The following is a 19257-nucleotide window of genomic DNA, read 5'->3' as shown; positions in this document are numbered from 1 at the left end:
TTTTGGATCCTCATTTTTCATCTGTAGACGTACATCAGAACATGCAGTCCTATGCCAAATCAGATTCCTCGTTTTTGGTGATGGTCTCTTGTCTGGTGAGATGTAAGTGGTCACCATAGTCACCAGTGGAGAAAGAGACATCAGTTGCCAGTCCACTTAGCCTATATAGGTGGAATGGTCTGACTTTTTGCTGGCACTGTGGCTGAATCTGCTGTGTCCCTGGGCTGGAGAAGGATTGGATCTGATGTGATTCAGGCTCATCCCTCTCCCCATTCTTTCTTCAGCCCTTTTTAAGGTTCTCCTGCAATGAATTGTGCTGGACTTTGATGGTGAGGTGGACAATTGGAATCCTGTTCTCAAACACCTGATTGGTCACAACGCTTTCTGTCCGAGCTTAGGTTGAGAGCCATGAATTTTTAAAATTAGCCTACCTCACAGGACTTTACTGTGTATAAAATTATCGAGGACGTATATATTCCCTCAGCTCCTTTCAAGACAGATGGAATATAAATACGATGGCTGTATGGATCCGCAGGAAGAAGATTGCCTTGAAGATTATCACATATGTTTCTTGTTCTGCAGGGCCAAAGTGTCCCATTCCACTCAACATCTTAAGGGCGGGAAATAAATCAAAATAAATAAATAAATAAATAAATAAATAAATAAATAAATAAATATAATCAGAGTTACATAAATCTTGAATATTCATTATCTCGAATACCTTCAAGGGTTACATAAAGGCATGTTATAATCAAAAAGTTCAGAGGGTTCAGACAAGTAAATCCCACATAAATCTCCTTTTATGTGGCAGAAAATGATTCAGTTTTCATGACCACTGTTGCATTGCAGGGCATCTGGTAGGAAGCTAATTCACGCCTTCAAAACTGTGGTTTTTCATCATTATAAAACTAAGAGGTTACACAACTTTGGAAGATGCTTTTTCACAATTTGCGTATCTGCACACGTGAGCTTACATATCTGAATAATTTGATCACCCATCTTTCATGCGCATAGCTTAGGTAATGCTAGTTTTATAATTCATTCCCTCTCCCTCCCCACCCAACCTTTTTATCCATTTGCTAAAACACCTCCCATTCTAACTGATGGCTGAAGTGGAGTATTTATAAGCACAAAGAAAAACCTCACCAGCCAGATGCTTCTTGAAAGAGAAGTTGTAACAATGCCAGCATCCAAAGAAGTGATCTTGCCTGATGCAAATTCCACTACAGTCATGCCCAAGGCTTCCAGGCAGACAGACTTCCAGCTCGTGCGGGTCAAAAGCACATGGTATCGGATCAAGAAAGGTGAAGCCATTCCTGATGCTGAGGACGATATCACTGTCTCACAGGCTAAAATGTAAGTAGAGAAAGAGGTTGCAAGAGTAGCAAATAAGGCACTATCTCTCCCCCTCCCTCCAACTGCCCACCAGGATTAGTTAATAATATCTGGGATGGGGCCGTGTATTAAGTTTAGGTTACGAGTTCTCATCTGTTGTGTAGATGGGTGTCATTGCTACTCAGGTAGCTCTTTTTAAACCTGAAAGTTTATCGTAGAATGAAAATACAGGCCAAAAAGAAGGAAAAATCTAACAGTGTAGCAATCAAGAAGACCACTAATGAAACTATTAGAAAAAGGCCCTCAGTAGTTATATAATCCTTAGTAATTACACCATATTGCAATTAAATTACAATTTGCCCAAGACCACGCAGGCTGCCCCTACTCACAGGAGGCACACAGGGGATCAAACTCTGAACCTTTGGCTATGCAGCCAGATGCCTAAACCACTGAGCTATTTGCACCAAATCCAATGGTTACAGCTACTCAGCATACAGAAAAGCATCTAGTACTTACCAGCCACGTAACTGCTAAAGATGAGGAGCCTTTAAGGGGCAAGAGAGAGAGAGAGAGAGAGACCTAATTCACCACTAATGTGTGGATGAATGCACAGGGATTCAAACATGGCCTGGTAACAGATAAACTCTCAAAGCCCTGGGTAGAGGCATTTGTTAGCTTTGGTTTCTCCTCCATTTGAATTCCCCCACCATGCCCCAAGGTCTTTCTATTTCAAATACTGAGTTATTTGAGGATTTTGGTAATTCCTCTTTTAGAAAAGATGGTGCATGTCGGATGAAACCCTGTTGCGTGCATTATACAAATTTTGGAAGTGAACTGCTTCAGTTAGGAAATCTCCATCGGTGATTTGGAGTGCAAAAGATAATCTCTTTGGAGAGTTCTTCACTTAATGGCACCCTGTCTCTGACCACCTGTGTACCTGTGCAACAGGATGTCAGCCATGCTATTATTGGTGTAGCATCAAGCCCATCCTTTCTCATTTATTCTAAAGGCATGACCCAGATTGGGACCATCATTATACAGGGTGGGCATCTCCTGTCCTGCTTCCTAAAATTGCGCTCTGGGTTGGTCTGGAGTTTTTTGGTTTTGTTTTTTCAAAAGTCTCACTGGTTCTATGGAAGCTTTTCTTCCTTTGTTTTAACCCTTTGTTTTTGTACTGTCTTTTGTCTTTGTCTTTTGTTCTGTGGGGGTCTGAGAAACTGAGCAGGGGGGAAGGAAAAGGTCTGCTGTGGCTGCAGTCTGGATAAGGGCCCACATACCTTAGAGGAAGGAAGATAGAAAAGATTGCCCACACACGTCACATTTAATATAAAGTGAAGTTTGAGCCCTCGCCATCAGTCAGTATTATTCAGAAGAGGGTGAACTAATTAATTCATCTTTTGCCTTCAGGGGAAATGAGTGAGTACTTGCACATTGCTGGCTGCTGCCAGGAATTTCTTTACATTAAATCCTAAGAAACTCTAAGCCCTATGCTTCTTTGGCGTTTTGAACCAGATGGCCATAGAACCCTACATAAAGACATCCTTAAGTTATCACACTAACAAATTTTCGTAGAGCACCTAACCAGAGGTCTCTGAAACAGTTTCAAAATAACAGTGGACTGCAACAAATGTAGGAAACTTTCATTTACTGACAGATGCCGAAATAAGTAAAGAGATAAGGGAAAAAAACCCAATGAAGTCAGAGGGTTGTAGGTAATTCACTGCATTGGGGGGGGGGGTGTATCCCCTGTCTGTAGGACTATGTTTGGATGTCACTCAGAATTAGCAACAATCCTGGTTTTTCACCATGATGTCATATAAATAAATAAAATAAATAAATAAATAGTGACATCATTTCTGTATATGCATGTTAGTTCTACTCAGGCATTCACTTCCTTGCATGTAGGGTTAAATGGGAGGTTGGTGCATGGGCACATATTTAAAGCCCACCCCGAATGTCCATATTCATCTAACACTGTCTTAGAAATTCATCCATGTTATGAGCAGAGGTTTTTGTAACTATGGGTGAATACAATTGGTGTGACTGAGAACACTAATAAGGACAGGCTCCAAATGAACATCATTACAAAGCTCTCTGCAGGCTTTGCCCTCCCAACCCTGGAATAAAGACGCGAGACAATGATATAGGTTAAATATGGGCCATACTTTATTGATTTAAATTCAGATTCGAATTTGCCATCCTTTGGCAAAAGGAGGGGCCTGCTCTAGTGTGGAAACAGGTAAATGGCAGGGGTATCCAAATACTCCTTGATCAACAAATGTGGGAGTCCCCGGCCCCAGGTTCCAACAATCTTAAAGACAGCAGGAATCCAGATGGCCACTAATAAACACCCCAAGACCTCAAGCCATCTTTAGTTGATGACTGTTGATCCAGAAGTGGCCCAGCACACCTTCCCGCCAGAGGCACTGTAATCGCATGATCCGCAGTGCCGGGAGGTTGGATGCACTGTTGGCTTACCTGAAATTACAGTGGGACATACTGAAAATACCTGTTTTTTCCACACTACCCACCACAGCATAGGGACTAGCCATGCTATGTCCCATTCCTGCCACCAAGTTACTTGAGCTTGACAAGCAGGCCCCCTTTGATGTTTTCCAAGAAGTCATCTAAGCCCAAATCAGAAAGCTGGACTCTGTCTTTTCTAAAAAATCCGGGCTTATCCATTTGGATCCTTTGGTGACCTGTCACCGATGCAAGGCTGCTGCAGACAACTCTGCATACTTCTCTGTTAATGCCCCTCTGGGCCGTGTTAACATCGGAAATATTCCTGGCACCTCACCAGGCTAACCGAGGAATGATCGTGGACCACATGATCAGCATAGTAGGATACCTGGCATTCAACCATCTAAGGTTGCGAATAATGTCCAGGATCAATGCCTTACCAGGAATCTTGGGCAAATCATTGCTTCCAAGGTGCACTACCAGCACATCTGGTAGAAACTGGCCAAATGCCACCAACCTGCACAACTGGATCCACTGCATGCCATGCAGCCCTTTCCAGATGATGTGCACATGAGCTCCAAGCCCCAAATTGCTCCCACATGAGGATGCGGAAGCATAACACTGCCCAATGCATGTAGCTGTGACCGACAATTACAATTCATCTTCCAGACCCTAGAGGACCTGTAAAAACACAAGACCAGGTCCCTGCCTACAGGTTAGGTAGGGTTGTTATATATCTTAAATAACCTGAAGATAACCACTGACCTAATCGCTTAATGTCATCTGAGCTATAACCCAGGAAGCTGCACCAATCCTAAACGAATGGGTACCCATAACACCTACGCTATTTAAAGCGAAGTCTGTCAACTTCCAAAACTGATATTTAATCAAAGGTGAGTTATCAGCATGCTGCAAGAAATATCCTGCGTCTTGTCCTCTGAATTCTAAATATGCTTGTGTGGCTTAAACTGGGCATATCCCTCTATACTGTAAGATATTGATAGGCGATTCTGTGCAATAAACGCTTTGCATTTTCCATATCTGGAATCTTCTTTATGAGGGTAAATACTCAACCATTCTTTTAAACCCTAATCTTAATTGGGCTGGGTCCCTTTTCCAGGTGTACCCCCACCGCTGTCAGGCTTTTTACCACCCCCTGAAACCTTGTTTTGATGCTGTGCACCTGCTTTGAAGCAGGTTGAATTTGAGTGCTGCCCTCCACAGGTAATGCACTCGTGCCTAAATCTACATTGGTTCCTTGCGCAAAATCTCCTGGAATTGTATTAAAAGCAAGGCATGCGGGGTTGAACCGCCTGCCCCGCACCAGGGTGGGAAATTTGAGTAGTGGCAATTTTTCTATTCAAATGACCACTATTGAATCTGTTGCCAGTGTTTGGCATGGCTGGGGTCATGTGCTGAAGACACAAACCTGGTTGGGGCTCATCCCAGCACGTTTGGATGTATAGCACTCTGCATGTGGAACACTTGATCATACTGAAGCCACACCTGGCCAAAAAATCTGTGTAGGCTCTATATATAATGTCTAAGTATTGAAAGAGAGCTTGAGCCCTCCAAAGCTGGGCTTTAACTATAATTCCTGCATGTATCAGAAACCCAGGAAGCCAGTTGGCCCATATCCTATCTGCCTTTTTCCTTCTATGCTTTTCTTTTTCATCTTCTTTGTTTAGATCTTTCTTCTCAACATTTTTGTTAAGTAGGTCGAAAACATCTATGTATTTGTCTTTTCAGATTTTTTCCTTTGTAGCCAGGGTTAGTTGATTGTTAGGTGAAACTCCTCACGCCGAAGTGTGGCTGGCGGGAGCCGCTGCCACTTTCCCTCTTTCAGTTAACTCAGTGAACAATAAACAGAACTAGAATCAAACTATATACAGAACTAAATGTAAATCAACAAAACCGTGGGAGGGAGCCGATGCCACCCTCCCTTAATTCCACAAGGAATTGCCAGTAATGCAGCAGAAAATTGCAGCCCACAGCAAAGCTCTCTCTATCTTCCTCGGTGCCTGAAAAAGAAGAGGGCAGTGTGAGGGTGAAACACCCCTTAAGTAGCTTAGGCGTTCCCCACTCCTACTTGCGAGTCTCATGAGACTGAACAGTCTCATGTTATCTGGGGTGGGAGGCAAAGAGCCAGCCTTGCTGCCCGAAATCCATGGACTCGTCATCGGCTGCAGTATTTGCAGGCAACATATGGAAGTCAAAGTCCATACTTGGAAACATTTGGAGGGCAGGACTTGCACATTACTAGCTTAGCCCTACATGCAGGCAGACACATAGGTTTATTTTAAAGCTTTTAATAGACAAGCAACCAACTGTGTTCAGCAGTGCATCCTTCCATGTAAGTATTGTCCACTTCAACATTCTCTCTAAACTGTGCACACATGTGCGCACATGCAGAGCTCCATCAAGGCTGTGCAGTTGCAGCCAATGCTGAGGCCTCTTGAGTTCTGGGTTTCAAGTCACCCCCCCCACATGCACATGGACAGAGGCTCCAACACAGAAGGAGCAAATCTTAGAGAGAATGTTGGTCAGGTTTATTTCTTTCCTTGCAAGCCAATCTGAGAATAATGTACAGCTGAAAGTGGGGGATGTACACGTAGCAAATAATGTGTGTCTGAATGGCAGCTGAAGCACACAGGTCAATTAATTTGTATTGATTTTAAGAGGATTTAGCAGCCTCTCCTCAGATCTGCAGCCTAACACTTCAAGAGAGTATGTGATGTCAAGGAGAATGCATATTGTATTCGCGAAGGCTTTCACGGCCAGGATCTAATGGTTGTTGTGGGTTTTTCAGGCTTCTTGGCCGTTTTCTGAAAGTGGTTCTTCCTAACGTTTCGCCAGTCTCTGTGGCCGGCATCTTCAGAGGACAGCAAACTGTGCTCAGAGGACAGCAAACTGTGCTTCAGAGGACAGCAAATATGTGCTCAGCACAGTTTGCTGTCCTCTGAAGATGCCGGCCACAGAGACTGGCGAAACGTTAGGAAGAACCACTTTCAGAACACGGCCAAGAAGCCCGAAAAACCCACAACAACCATCAGAATGCATATTCCTTTATCCGATATACTTTCATTTTCATAACTGCATTTAATCAGAGTTACATACCTTAGCAATCAGTCTTGCAAATTAAGCCTGTGTTTAAGTCTAAGATCTTTTACACACACACACACACACACACACACACACACACATACACACAGAGAGAGAGCATACTAAATGCATTATAAATACTTAAAGAAAATCACAAGCAGATGTATTTCACTACTCAAGATGGCATCACTTCTAAATATGTGCTAAACATATTGGCCCAAATCCTCTTGCCTAGCACAAAAGCATAACTTGTTGAGATGAATTGCCTAAAGTTAAGAAATCACTGCAGATTTTTTTTTCTATTGTGTGCTGAGTTGTGTGGCTCAGCATGTAACTGATAATGTCCATGGAAGTGTGTCTCCACAAGAAACGCCATTGCATAGCTACAGAAGAAGATTTGGGTCATTATCTCAGTTTGCCCTTAAGGCTTATTGGGACAAAGACCTATTCAACTCTGTAGAGTTGACCACTGATTAAACACACTACTAAGTGGCAGAATTTTATTTAAAGTGTCTGCTGTGCACAAAACAGGCAAAACACAGAGTTCAATAACAAAACACAGCAGAAAGAATGTGCTTCTCTCTGTGTTTTGGACCAGCTGAACTGGAGGTATCGTTGAATGCAGAGGGGAGCTCTGGCTCACAAATCTAATACGATTCTTGCAGACCTGAATCTGGCCCATAAGAGAATCCAGATACCCTAGTGAATAGAGTGTTGGATTAAAAGATCTGGATTCAAATCTCCACTCAGCCATGGAAACTCATAGAGGGGAGGGGAGCCTTCTTTAAGTCACTCCTTGGACATCTCAAATGCCTTGAAAACCCTAAGGACACAACAACAAATAAAAGCTTCCTGGAAAGGGGGAGATTTTCATGTGTGCCATTTGCCATCCCAGGCTAATGACTGGGATGTCTTTCAGATAAAGTGGGATTGAAGTAGAAAGGTGGGGAAGAAATTGATAGAGAAAGGCTTTTCCCACTATGCAGATATTTCTGGATTCACAGATATGGGTAATGAACTACACCAATGGAGGAAAAACAAATACAGTGCTACTAAAAACCATCAGGAGGAGACAAGAACATAATACATTTGTCATAAACTTCAAAAGAAATTCACATTGTTCCCACAGCAACATTAAAAAAAGAGAAAAAAAGTGATAGATGACTGGATGTCTGAGAAATTTTCCCCTAAGGACAAACATTGCTTTCTCTGTAGGAAAGTCATCTCTCCAGTTAATTAACCTTTGAAGGTAGGATGATCTCCTTCTCTTCACAATAAAACCCATTTTTACCCATTAGATATTAAGCACAGGACATTCTTTTAGATATTTCCTTATATTTTCGGTAAACCAAGATCAAGAAAACAGTCTCTTTTGTATTTGCGGGAGGTTTGTCACAGCATTTGATTTTTAGGTTGCGCTTCACAAAAGGACACTCTGTTAGCAGTTGGGAGATGCTACAAATTTGGAAAATATTAGCCATAAGATGGACTCTATCTGTCACCAAAGAAGAGGAAAAGGTAGCCAAAGGCATCCCTTACAAAAATTCCTAGGTGTAGATAATTTGGCAAAGTAACTTAGGTTGACTCATTGAATTGTTACATAACATTTGCAGAAACAACAGTGGATTTCGTCTTGTTTATTACCTGTTTGTCCTGCCTCTACTTGCTTTCAGCCACATTATTTCTAGTGATGCTGAACAACTAAATCTAGCAGTGGGATGGAAGGACAAGCTCAAGGGATCCAGAAAAACACACACACACACACACACACACACACAAATCTGGAAGGGGCTGGGAAGTTAATGCATAGGTGGGCTAGCATCTTGCCTGACAGCTTTCAAAACAGTGTTTCTTTGTCCAATGATTCCTATTTTCAGTAGTGGTGGGATGGGTGGGTGGGATGCCTGGGTGAGCAGGTGGCATACAAATGGATGTGAGCCTGTATGTAGCCCACGGGTAATACTATCTCTACCCAACCAAGAGAACTGAAAGGCTTTAAGCAAACGTAGAAATTGTCTGAATGACTCAAGATCAGAAGCAGCCAGAAGTCTTTTGACACCTTGACAACAAACAACAACAAAACAGGTTTATTGTGCAATGGAGATGCCAAGGAAAAAGCTCGTAATACAGGGAGGAGCGAGGCCCTGGATTGCACAAGATGATCTAAAATGGTTAAAATTGTATGGAGAAAATGGGATATCAGCCCCTTGCCCTTTTCATACTGGTTCCATTATAGTCCATGGAAAAGAAGGTGGATGAGGGACTTTCTTCATCTATTTAGGTTCCCATCCAATTTAGAAGCCTGGCTCTCCACTGCATCCACCCTCCAGCATGTGATGGATAGGGAAGGCAGAGCTAGCCAATACATCTGTACTCTACCGCACATTCTACTGCAGCATGGAAATTTAACTGCCTAAACCCCTATTTTAGTCTCTTGAGACTGAAGGATGCCTACACAAAAACTCCTTTTGAGGAAGATAGTCCTGTGAGGGATTAGAAAACTCAGATAGGGTTGCAGGGAAAGATACTTTTGTGTAGCTCTTAAATATAAAGCACAGCAGCCAACAGTGGTGTGGTGATAAATTTGGAACTCTTTGACAATTCCTATAACAGAAGGGACGTGGTGGCACTGTGGGTTAAACCACAGATGCCTCTGTGTTGTAAGGTTGGAAGACCGGCAGTTGTAAGATCGAATCCACATGATGGAGTGGGCTCCCATCGTTTGTCCCAGTTCCTGCCAAACTAGCAGTTTGAAGGGAAGTAAAAATGCAAGTAGATAAATAGGTACCACCACGGTGGGAAGGTGACGGCGTTCCATGTCTAGTCGCGCTGGCCACATGACCACAGAAACTGTCTATGAACAAACGCTGGCTCTATGGCTTGGAAACAGGGGTGAGCACGGCACCCTAGAGTCGGACACGACTGGACTATACGTCAAGGGGAACTTTATCTTTACCTATAACAGTGTCTTCAAGCAGAGTCAAAAACACAGGCAGCTGTGTGATCTGCATGATCTCACTGTATCATCTCAACCAGGAGTAGGTCTTTCGTAAAGCCAGTGGGTCTTAATTGTTTATTCACGAGCAAGCCATTCTACAGAATATTTTGCATTACAGCTGGCATAATCCGGAAGAATATATTCTTGCTGAGAAATGCCGCCACCCACTCCCATGTTAAAGTCTGGTTTTAGCCATGTTTGAGGGAAGATGTTGATCAGGATGGCTGATGAAGTCATTGTCATCGAAAGTTTGCACTTTTGATAGAAAAACTTTGATGGAGAAACCACACAGAAAGCCTGTGTGGCCTTTTGGGCAAGCTGCACATTTCCAGCATGCCTTTGGAAGAAGGGTACATCACATCCGAGTATTCTCTACCGGGCAAAAACCCTGAAAAGGTTTGCCATAAGTCAGAACTGATTATTGCTAATTACAATGAAAAACAAATAATAGCTGTTTTATATCATTCACCCTGCCTGCTTCTAATTCTTAACAGAACTGAAATGATCTCCGATGGTGAGGTGTCCTGGACCGTTGAAGCACCCATCTACTTCTGCTACAAAGTGGTGGAAACGTGCCATCTCCTGGACCCCTCCAACAGGACCCTGCTCTATGGGCACCTCAGAAATCAGGAGGAACTGGAGACTGCTCTGAGCAGGAGAGAAACACAAAGACGTTTCATTGTAATAGATAAGACTGTTGACGAGCTTTATGGCCCACTAGTGAGGAAGTATTTTGAAGCCAACTATATTGAGTATAAAATCCTTTCCGTGCCCACCAACGAAGAAACCAAATCCATGGATTTGCTGCTTGACATCCTGCAAGAAGTGCAAAGCTTTGGCCTTGACAGGCGCGCTGAACCCATCATAGCAATTGGAGGAGGGGTGTGCCTGGACATTGTAGGACTGGCAGCATCCCTTTATCGGAGACGCACACCTTATATCCGGGTTCCAACCACCCTCTTGTCATACGTCGATGCCAGTGTGGGAGCCAAGAATGGTGTCAATTTCCTTCAATGCAAAAACAAGCTCGGGAGTTATGTTCCACCTGTTGCCACTTTCCTGGACAGAGCCTTCATCCAAACAATCCCACGCCAGCATATTTCCAATGGACTTGGGGAAATTCTAAAAGTATGAAATAGTCTTTATATTTAAGCTTCCCTCTTTTTGCACAAAGATGCCCTGCCCTTTTACTTAATTCCTTCATACTGTCCCTGTCCTTTGTATCCCTCTGGATACTCCTCATCACTTCTCCTGTTTCTCTCTCTTGCCCGTATTATTTGATGACCATCGTGTTGGTTGCTGTAATGTCATCTTTCCTTTCTCTCATTCAAGATGGCGCTGATGAAGCACAAAGGCCTGCTTGACTTGCTGAAGACCCATGGGAAATTCCTACTGGACACCAAGTTCCAATCACACAATGGCTTAGTGGATCATGGGGATGCTGCACTGAAGACAACCAGAATTGCCATTGAAATGATGTTGGAAGAGCTTGCTCCTAATCTCTGGGAAGATGATCTGAACAGACTGGTTGACTTTGGTCACCTTATAAGCCCAGAACTGGAAATGGTGAGTGGAGGATTGTATATTTGTTGTGAGAGACTTCCCGTGCCCCTACCATTCCATCTACTGGTTGAATGAGGGTGGCCTACAATGATGATAAATTTGTAATAGGACATCTCTCTGGACAGATGTGACTTGTAGAGCCGTCTGTTTGGTTTGTGGGAGTCTTGTGAACATTTTGCCCTGCCTGCCTGTAATCCTTAACAGATCTGCTGCAGCCACAAATACGTACTATCCTTATTTTTAAATTTTAAATAAGTATGAAGTAAAAACTGGCAGCAGTGCTCTTTATTTTATTTTATTTTATTTAAAATATTTTAACCCCAATTTTCTTCATAAAAAGCATCCAGGGCAGCTTATATCATTAAAATGACAATATTTAAAACCTAAAAATGGCAAATATACAAATATTGTAAAAGATTAAAACAAATATTGTATTGAAAACTGTAAATAAATTCAATATTGAAAATACATTTTAGAGCAGCAAGACACAACAGTCCATTAAAAACCTCTGTCAGACAGCTAGTCACTAAGGGAAAGCCTGCCTGAACATAAAGGTCTTTGCCTGCTGGCGGAAAGACAGCAAAGATGGGGCCAGCCTGGCTTCCCATGGGTGGGAATTCTAGAGACTGGGAGCAGCAACGGAGGAGGAAAGGGAGAAAGGCCTTCCCTGATGATTTCAATACCCAGGCAGAATCATCAAGTCCTTGAGATAGCTTGGACCTGAGCCATCTAGGACTTCACAGGTTAAAACCATTAGCTGAATACTCTTCTTTAGCATAATAGTCTTTTTTCAGTTACTCTTCACATGATATCACACATACAGTGGTGCCTTGCTTGACGAGGATAATCCGTTCCAGTGAAATTGCTGTAGAGTGAAATCTTCATCAAGCGAAATAAAAGAGCCCATTGAAATGCATTGAAAACCAGTTCAATGCGTTCCATTGAGTGAAATACCTCAGCGTCCAGCGAAGATCCTCCATAGGGCAGCCATTTTCTGATGCCTGTGCAGTGAAAAATCCATCTTGAACACAGCGGGGAGCCATTTTGAACAGCCGGCGGCCATTTTGAAAACCCGAAGATCAGCTGTTTGGATTGTCGTAATGCGAAGAATCGGTTCCCAAAGTAGGGAACCGATCGTCACAAGCGGATTTTGCCCATTAAAACATTGTTTTGCAATCACAATAGTGATCGCAAAAACATAGTTGTGAAGCGGATTCGTCGTCAAGCAGGGTAATCGTTAAGCGGGGCACCACTGTACAATGAATACAAACCAGTGAAGGGTGCTTATATCACAACTGCATATCCACAAGACCAATGATTATCAGCCCTTACTTTTCTAAATGTTTTGGATTTCAACTATGAAACACACAACCAATGTGGCCCATAATCAAGGATACTGGGAGCTGAAGTCCAGAACATCAGGTGGACCACCACTGCACTAGACTGCAAAGTCTCAGCTGATCAGGAGCTGAGGTTTAATTAACATCTAAGAGGCCATTCAGTTTCTACATGTAGAGACATTTTGGCACTATGTTCACAAAGCCTACAAAAATACCGCTTGCACAGAGATATAAACACAGAAACACAGATCAGGAGAACGGAGTGTTGGCAGCTCTGATCCTGGCTGTAAACATGAATTTCCCTGACACCTACTGTGACCCTGAGACGTAGCCTTTCTAGGCTCCTTCGACTGTTACTTTATGTTTCCCTAACAAAAAAATGTGTCTTTCCCAAAGTCAAGTCCCCCTACTCCTGTCCTGTCTAACTCCACAATAACTACATCTAGTTGCAATCTTCCTTTCAGAGGGCTTTGCCATCACTGATGCACGGAGAAGCTGTGAATGTCGACATGGCTTTCATGACCTACGTCTCCTATGTGAAGGGCTTCTTAAGTGAGAAAGAGAAGACACACATTATTCAGTGCATGACTTCTCTGGAGCTCCCCATATGGCATAAAGAATGCACGTGGCATCTTATTAAAAAGGCCCTGATGGAAAGGTTGAAGCATAGTGCGGGCCAGATGAGAATGCCTCTTCCAACAGGACTAGGAACAGCAGGTATGCTTATTACGCTTATTATGCTTATTTGTTTTAAGGCAAGATGGAAAATGTTATAACATTCCAGTTCCCAAACTGTCCAAAAGAGTGAAAACTGGGACAACTGTAGGGCAGTTGCTACAGGCACCTGATTTTAGGTGGCATGAAAGGGCAACAAGTGATTTGTTATTTAACTGAATTCTTTTTTTTTCCCTGACATACGAGAAAAGGGGAATGATAGTTATAGGATTTTCTCCCCATGCACCAGCATAACTTGTCTGGCTTTGACTGCTAAGTGCCTTGAGGGGAAGGACATTTGCTGCTCTACCTCACAGAGTAAGAGTTGACATTTATTTGTGGCCCTTTACACTTTTCCCAACTTCCTTCCACTAAGCTCAAAGTAACATGCATGCCTTTCCATCTCCCCATGTTAGCTTTGATGACCCTACAAGGCAGATCAAATGGAGAGAACATGAGGAGCCCAAGGTCACCCCATAAGTTCCCCATTTCAGTGAGAACTAGACACAAAATCTTCTAACTTCCCAAGTTCCAGTTACATTCTAATCACTGCTCTGCACTGGCCCTCACGATACTAAAAATGTTGTTTGATTTATCGTCTTGTTGCATGTGTGTGTTCTACACCATCAAGTTGGAAATGTCTTATTGTGACCCTGATAGGGCTTTCAAGGTAAATGAAAAACATTGAAAGAATAGTTTTACCAGTTCCATTCCCTCAGTGAGTTTCCATGGCCAACAGGGATTTGAACCAAGGTTTTCTGAGTCCCAGTCTGTCGCTGTGTTTCATTACATGGCACCAGGTATCCAAATATTTTACTGTATACATATTGCAGGGACAGATCAGTCAGCAGAACTGGTCTACCTCTTGCTGCTAAGGGGTACTTCACTTCCATCATTATAGTCTAAAACCTGAAATATACTTGTATGTATGTGCACATGCCAGATGGATGGATGGATAGCTGGCTGGCTGGCTGGCTGGCTGGCTGGCTGGCTGGCTGGCTGGCTGGCTGGCTGGCTGGCTGGATGGCTGGATGGATGGATGGATGGATGGATGGATGGATGGATGGATGGATGGATGGATGGATGGATGGATGGCTGGATGGATGGATGGATGGATGGATAAAAAAAGGAAATAGATTCACTGGGTACAGTTACCAGAATATGGGGCTAGCGGTATGCAACTGGAAGTTTAGTGGATACATTATTATTCCCTAAAATTCCTGGAAGCATAAAGTTAATATCCCATAATGCACTGGAGTAATGCTACACCGGGCAGAATGGAGGGATACACAATGGCAACTTCCAAATGCTGCTGGAAGCTGGTGACCATAACAAGTGTCAAAGTTTACTGTGGTAGATGAAGTCCATCTGGGAGCACTTCTGAGTCCCTCTCAAACACAATGCCATCTTTGGCCAACCGGAACCTCTTCATGTCCTGTACTTTTTATTAGCACTTAACATAAATTGCTGTACACATTTCCCATGAAATAGGTTCTTTCTTTTCTTTTCTTGTTCAGTATATTCCCCCTCTCCTGGATAGAACTCCTTTCACAATATTGAAATTATTAATTTAAGAACTGTTTTAGGAGGGGCCAGCCCTTTAAAAAAATTCAATTATGATGATGATGTTTGTGAGAACAAGAAAAGGGTTGAGGGGGAAGAAGCACTTGAAAGCAGCTGCAGAAGCACAAAAGGGAGGCTAGATAATATGTGAGCCTGTCTCTCACAATTTATAATTACATGCTTACAGCTTTAATTGGGTTTCCTTTTAATTGGGTTTCCTTTTAATTACAGCCCCTTAATAAACTCTGACAAAGCATTTCCTTGAGATATTATACAACCATCAAAATTATTATGCAACCTCTGAGATGTAATTAAACAGGCAACGTCAAGTAATTGCATTAAGGCTGGGTAATTCCCTTTTGCTTAGTGTCAAATGCATTTAACTAGCATATGCAATTCCCATTACAAAACGAGACCAAGGATGCATGCTTCCTTGGGAGACTTCAGAAAGACTTTAGTCTGAGAACCTCTGGTGACCCAAGGTTAGGAACCATTGATTTAAGTAGTTAGGCAGGTAAAAGGCACTATGTAGTCATTTCACCCACGGACAACCCTGAGACTAATCCCAAAGACAATCAAGGAATCAATGAACAGCACACAAAATGCACAGAGATGAGCACTCAAGAAAGGGGCAAGCTTTAGCATAGAGATCAAGTCATGCAATGCTTCACTGGAGTTTTTATTTAGGAGATATAGGCAGAACAAAGGTAGGGCTTTAAGTATGGTAGGGATGAGGGTGCCTCCCACACAACCCAGGAAAACCTTAGCATGTCCGCATCAAAGAGCTGCAGTGCGGTAAGAAAGTGTGTCCTGCTGAACCCACTGAAAGTGTTTGATAAAACTGAAACTTGTTATGCTCTTATTCAGTGTATTTCTTTATTTTCCTCATATCTGGAAGCAATTTAATTGCAGCGATTGATTTCATGTTTTCAAACGGTACATGTTTCAGGTTGGTTTCTTCCCAGTTAAGTAGCAACACTATCTAGTTTTCTTTCGTATTCTTTCCACCTTGTGCAAAGTTATAGGTGTGTCCATGCAATGAAATCTTTTCCCATCTCCTCCCTGTCTGGTGCTCTGCAATATGTATGAATACAGGCATGTTCGTGTGTGCATGTATTACATACATTACATTAGAAACTGGGTAGAAAGTGCGGTGGTGGCTTGCAGGAGGGAGGTAAGTGTCTCCCTTCATGTTCTCACTCCACCTGAAAGTCAGGGAAATCTTAGTGTGTTCTCAACAAAGATCTTCGATGAATCAATACTGTAAGGTGCAAGCCAACACTGAAAGGGTGCTGTACCTTTTGGGGAAAGGTGGTAAGTAATTCAGGAACAAAGCACCTTCTTTGCCTGGAGAAGCGAAGGGTGGGGAAAGATTCCAGACAGAATCCCTGGAGAGTCACTTCCATTCACTACAGCGTAAACTAGAGGTTCCCAACCCGGATGTTCTTGGAATAAACTTCCAGAAATCCAGGCCAGCGTGGCTAGTGGAGAAGGGTTCTTTGAGCTGAAGTCCAAGAACACCTGGGTTACCCAAGATTGGGAACCACTGGTGTAGACAATATAGAACCAGCTGACTCAGGGTTCTGACATGGTGTGAATCTATTTCCTAGATGCTGTAGGAATGACAGGCAGTAATATTATCCACAAATCTTGCTTTCCAGATATATTCAATGACATCAGCGAGGAGACCTTGGAAAGGGCTTACATTCTGTGGACCAGTGAATGCAAGACGACTTCAGCAGAAGCTGAGGGAAGCAATATTCTCCTGCAAAGCCATAAGGAATGATGTACATATTCATGGACAATTTTGGATCAGCAACCTCTAGGGAATGTTCAAGTGCATGTTTACATGAAAGGTGGCAATGTATGTTTACTACTTTCCCATATGATTCCAGAAGGGAAGACTGTTAGCCACCATCATCACCACCTCCATCTCTTCCCCTTCTCCAAGATGATCCTTGAGGCTAATCTTTACATTGTCTTTGCAAGAACTGTACCGCCTTTGTGATCAGGTGGGATGGATTGTGTGTGGCAGGGAAGGGAAGGCCTTGGCAACCATGACATCTTCCTGCTCCAGGTAGCCTTCTTGATTCAGATATAATGGCCCAAATCCTTTTGCTCACATATGCCTGCATAAACCAAACTGTAAGTTGCTGCAGTGACTTTCTGCTTATTGTCCACATTGTCATGTGAGAGGCGTGTGAAAAGGAATACAAGCACCAACATTTTAACTAGTACCAATTTACTCTTTTAGTTTATACTGTGGATGGGGGGGGGGTCCTACTGTACTTGGATCGCTCTACGTCAGGCTCACTTCCATGCCTTCAGGTGTAGCCCTAATGCAGACATGAGCAACATGCTACTCAAGGCTCCAAGTATCCCATGTCTGGTTTTGTGGTCTCTATGCTTCCTAAAATCGTGCTGCTGAAATTCAGCTGCAGAACATACCACCAAAATTCAATAACCCACCACCCGAAAGAGAAAGAGTGAGAGAGTGCACACTTTCTGCATATTTTAAATTGTGCTTCTTATTTGCCACCAAAATTTGGTGGTGGGGAAAGAGGCATCGTTCACCCTGGCCCTGATGGAGTTGCCTAAGACGTTCAACAGATGGCTTAGCAATTTGAGCTTCCAGACATGCACTACGGAGTACAAATTAATCCATGATTTTAGTAAGTAAACGTTTCTAGTATGAGGCATTTTGACATGCGTTATTCTGATTTGCGCAAAAGCTCCCAGCTGTAATGCTGGTCCTTTAGTCTATGGCTAAAATCCTGTTGCTTAGCTTAAGAAAATTCACAACATTTAGTCAATTCCAGGCAGCAGATAAAGAGTCCCTGATGCGATTATCAGGGGTGTGCAAGTATGAACCAAGGCAGCTCCTGAGAATCATGGCAGGGACTCTGTTTTTTGACAAGGAATATACTGAATCATAGAATCAGATTGATTGAGTTGGAAGGAGCCGATAAGGCCATAGAGTCCAACCCCGTGCCCAATGCAAGAATACAATTCAAAACAGATCTGAATGGCTCCAGTGTTGCAGTACTCACCACCTCTCAGGATAATTAGTTCCATTGTACTGCTCTAACAGTTAAGATGTTTTTCCTGATATTCAGCTAAAATTTGAGCCCATTTTTATGTGTCCTGCACTCTGGGATGATTGAGATCATATCCTGCCCCTCCTCTGCATGACTGCCTCCCAAGTATTTGAAAAGTGCTTTCATATGTTGTTACAGATGTTCTTACACTAAGCAAAAGAATTTCTGCCTGTTGATGCTTGTCAAAAAAAAAAAGTTACATCTAGGGAGCGGGCTGAGCTGACTTAATGGGCTTCTATTTTTGTTGGTGTTAGCATTTGAAAATAAATATACTGAGAGAAGTATATTGAGGCTATGCAGTTTATTATGTGTACAAATGCATCTTCTTTTGAAAATTATAGTTGTGTTGTGTCGTTTGAATAAAAAAACCCTCAGGAGTCACTGAAGGCTCTTACAGAAATGACAAGTTTCTTTCTCAGTCCCATTGACATATGTTTGCTCGTTTGTTACATTTCTGGCCCAACTTTCCTCCAGCTATGTGATAGCCTCTCCCAGGCTGTGTTATCACAAAAACCCTGTGATGAAAGTCAAACTAACAGAGAATGCTTATCCAAAAGCCACTTTCTGACTTTTATGGGTCTGAAAATGGAGCTCACAAGTCTGGGTGACTGATAATTAAAAACTAACTGATATATAAATATATAAATAAATACTATTCACTGTCTATTTGACACTGGTTAGGCCACATCTAGAGCTCTTTATCCAGTTATGGGCACCACACTTTAAGAATGATGGTGATAAATAGGAAGAAGTTCAGAGGAAGGCAATAAAGATCATCAGAGGAATGTAAACCAAGCCCTATGAGGGAAAATGGAAGCAACTGGGCATGTTTAGCCTTGTGAAAAGAAGACTGAGAGGGAGGTATGATGGCACTTTTCAAATACTTGAAAAAATGCCGTACAGAGTTATAGGAATCCAAGATATCAGTTGAGTATCAGGACAAACTTCCTGTTAGAGCAGGACGACAATAGAACCAATTACCTTAGGAGGTGGTGAGCGCTCTATCACTGGAAGCATTCAAGAGAAAATTAGGCAACCATCTTCAGATATGCTTTGATTTAGATTCCTATGTTGAGCAGGG

The 19257-nt window shown here is 42.7% G+C and overlaps 1 protein-coding gene across 1 annotated transcript; it reads left to right on the top strand.

Annotated features, from left to right (window-relative positions):
• Nucleotides 1-1088: 1088 nt before the first annotated feature.
• Nucleotides 1089-17342, top strand: LOC110077699 (2-epi-5-epi-valiolone synthase). The gene is made up of 5 exons (XM_072989418.2): nt 1089-1356; nt 10393-11026; nt 11231-11464; nt 13266-13518; nt 16740-17342. Exons 1-5 carry the CDS (start codon nt 1154-1156, stop codon nt 16862-16864), a joined length of 1449 nt encoding a protein of 482 aa, XP_072845519.2. The 5' UTR covers nt 1089-1153; the 3' UTR covers nt 16865-17342.
• Nucleotides 17343-19257: the final 1915 nt, after the last annotated feature.

This window comes from Pogona vitticeps, chromosome 2 (genome assembly GCF_051106095.1).
Source record: "Pogona vitticeps strain Pit_001003342236 chromosome 2, PviZW2.1, whole genome shotgun sequence".
In the NCBI taxonomy this organism is placed as follows: domain Eukaryota; kingdom Metazoa; phylum Chordata; class Lepidosauria; order Squamata; family Agamidae; genus Pogona; species Pogona vitticeps.
This window is presented reverse-complemented; position numbering and strand designations above follow the sequence as displayed.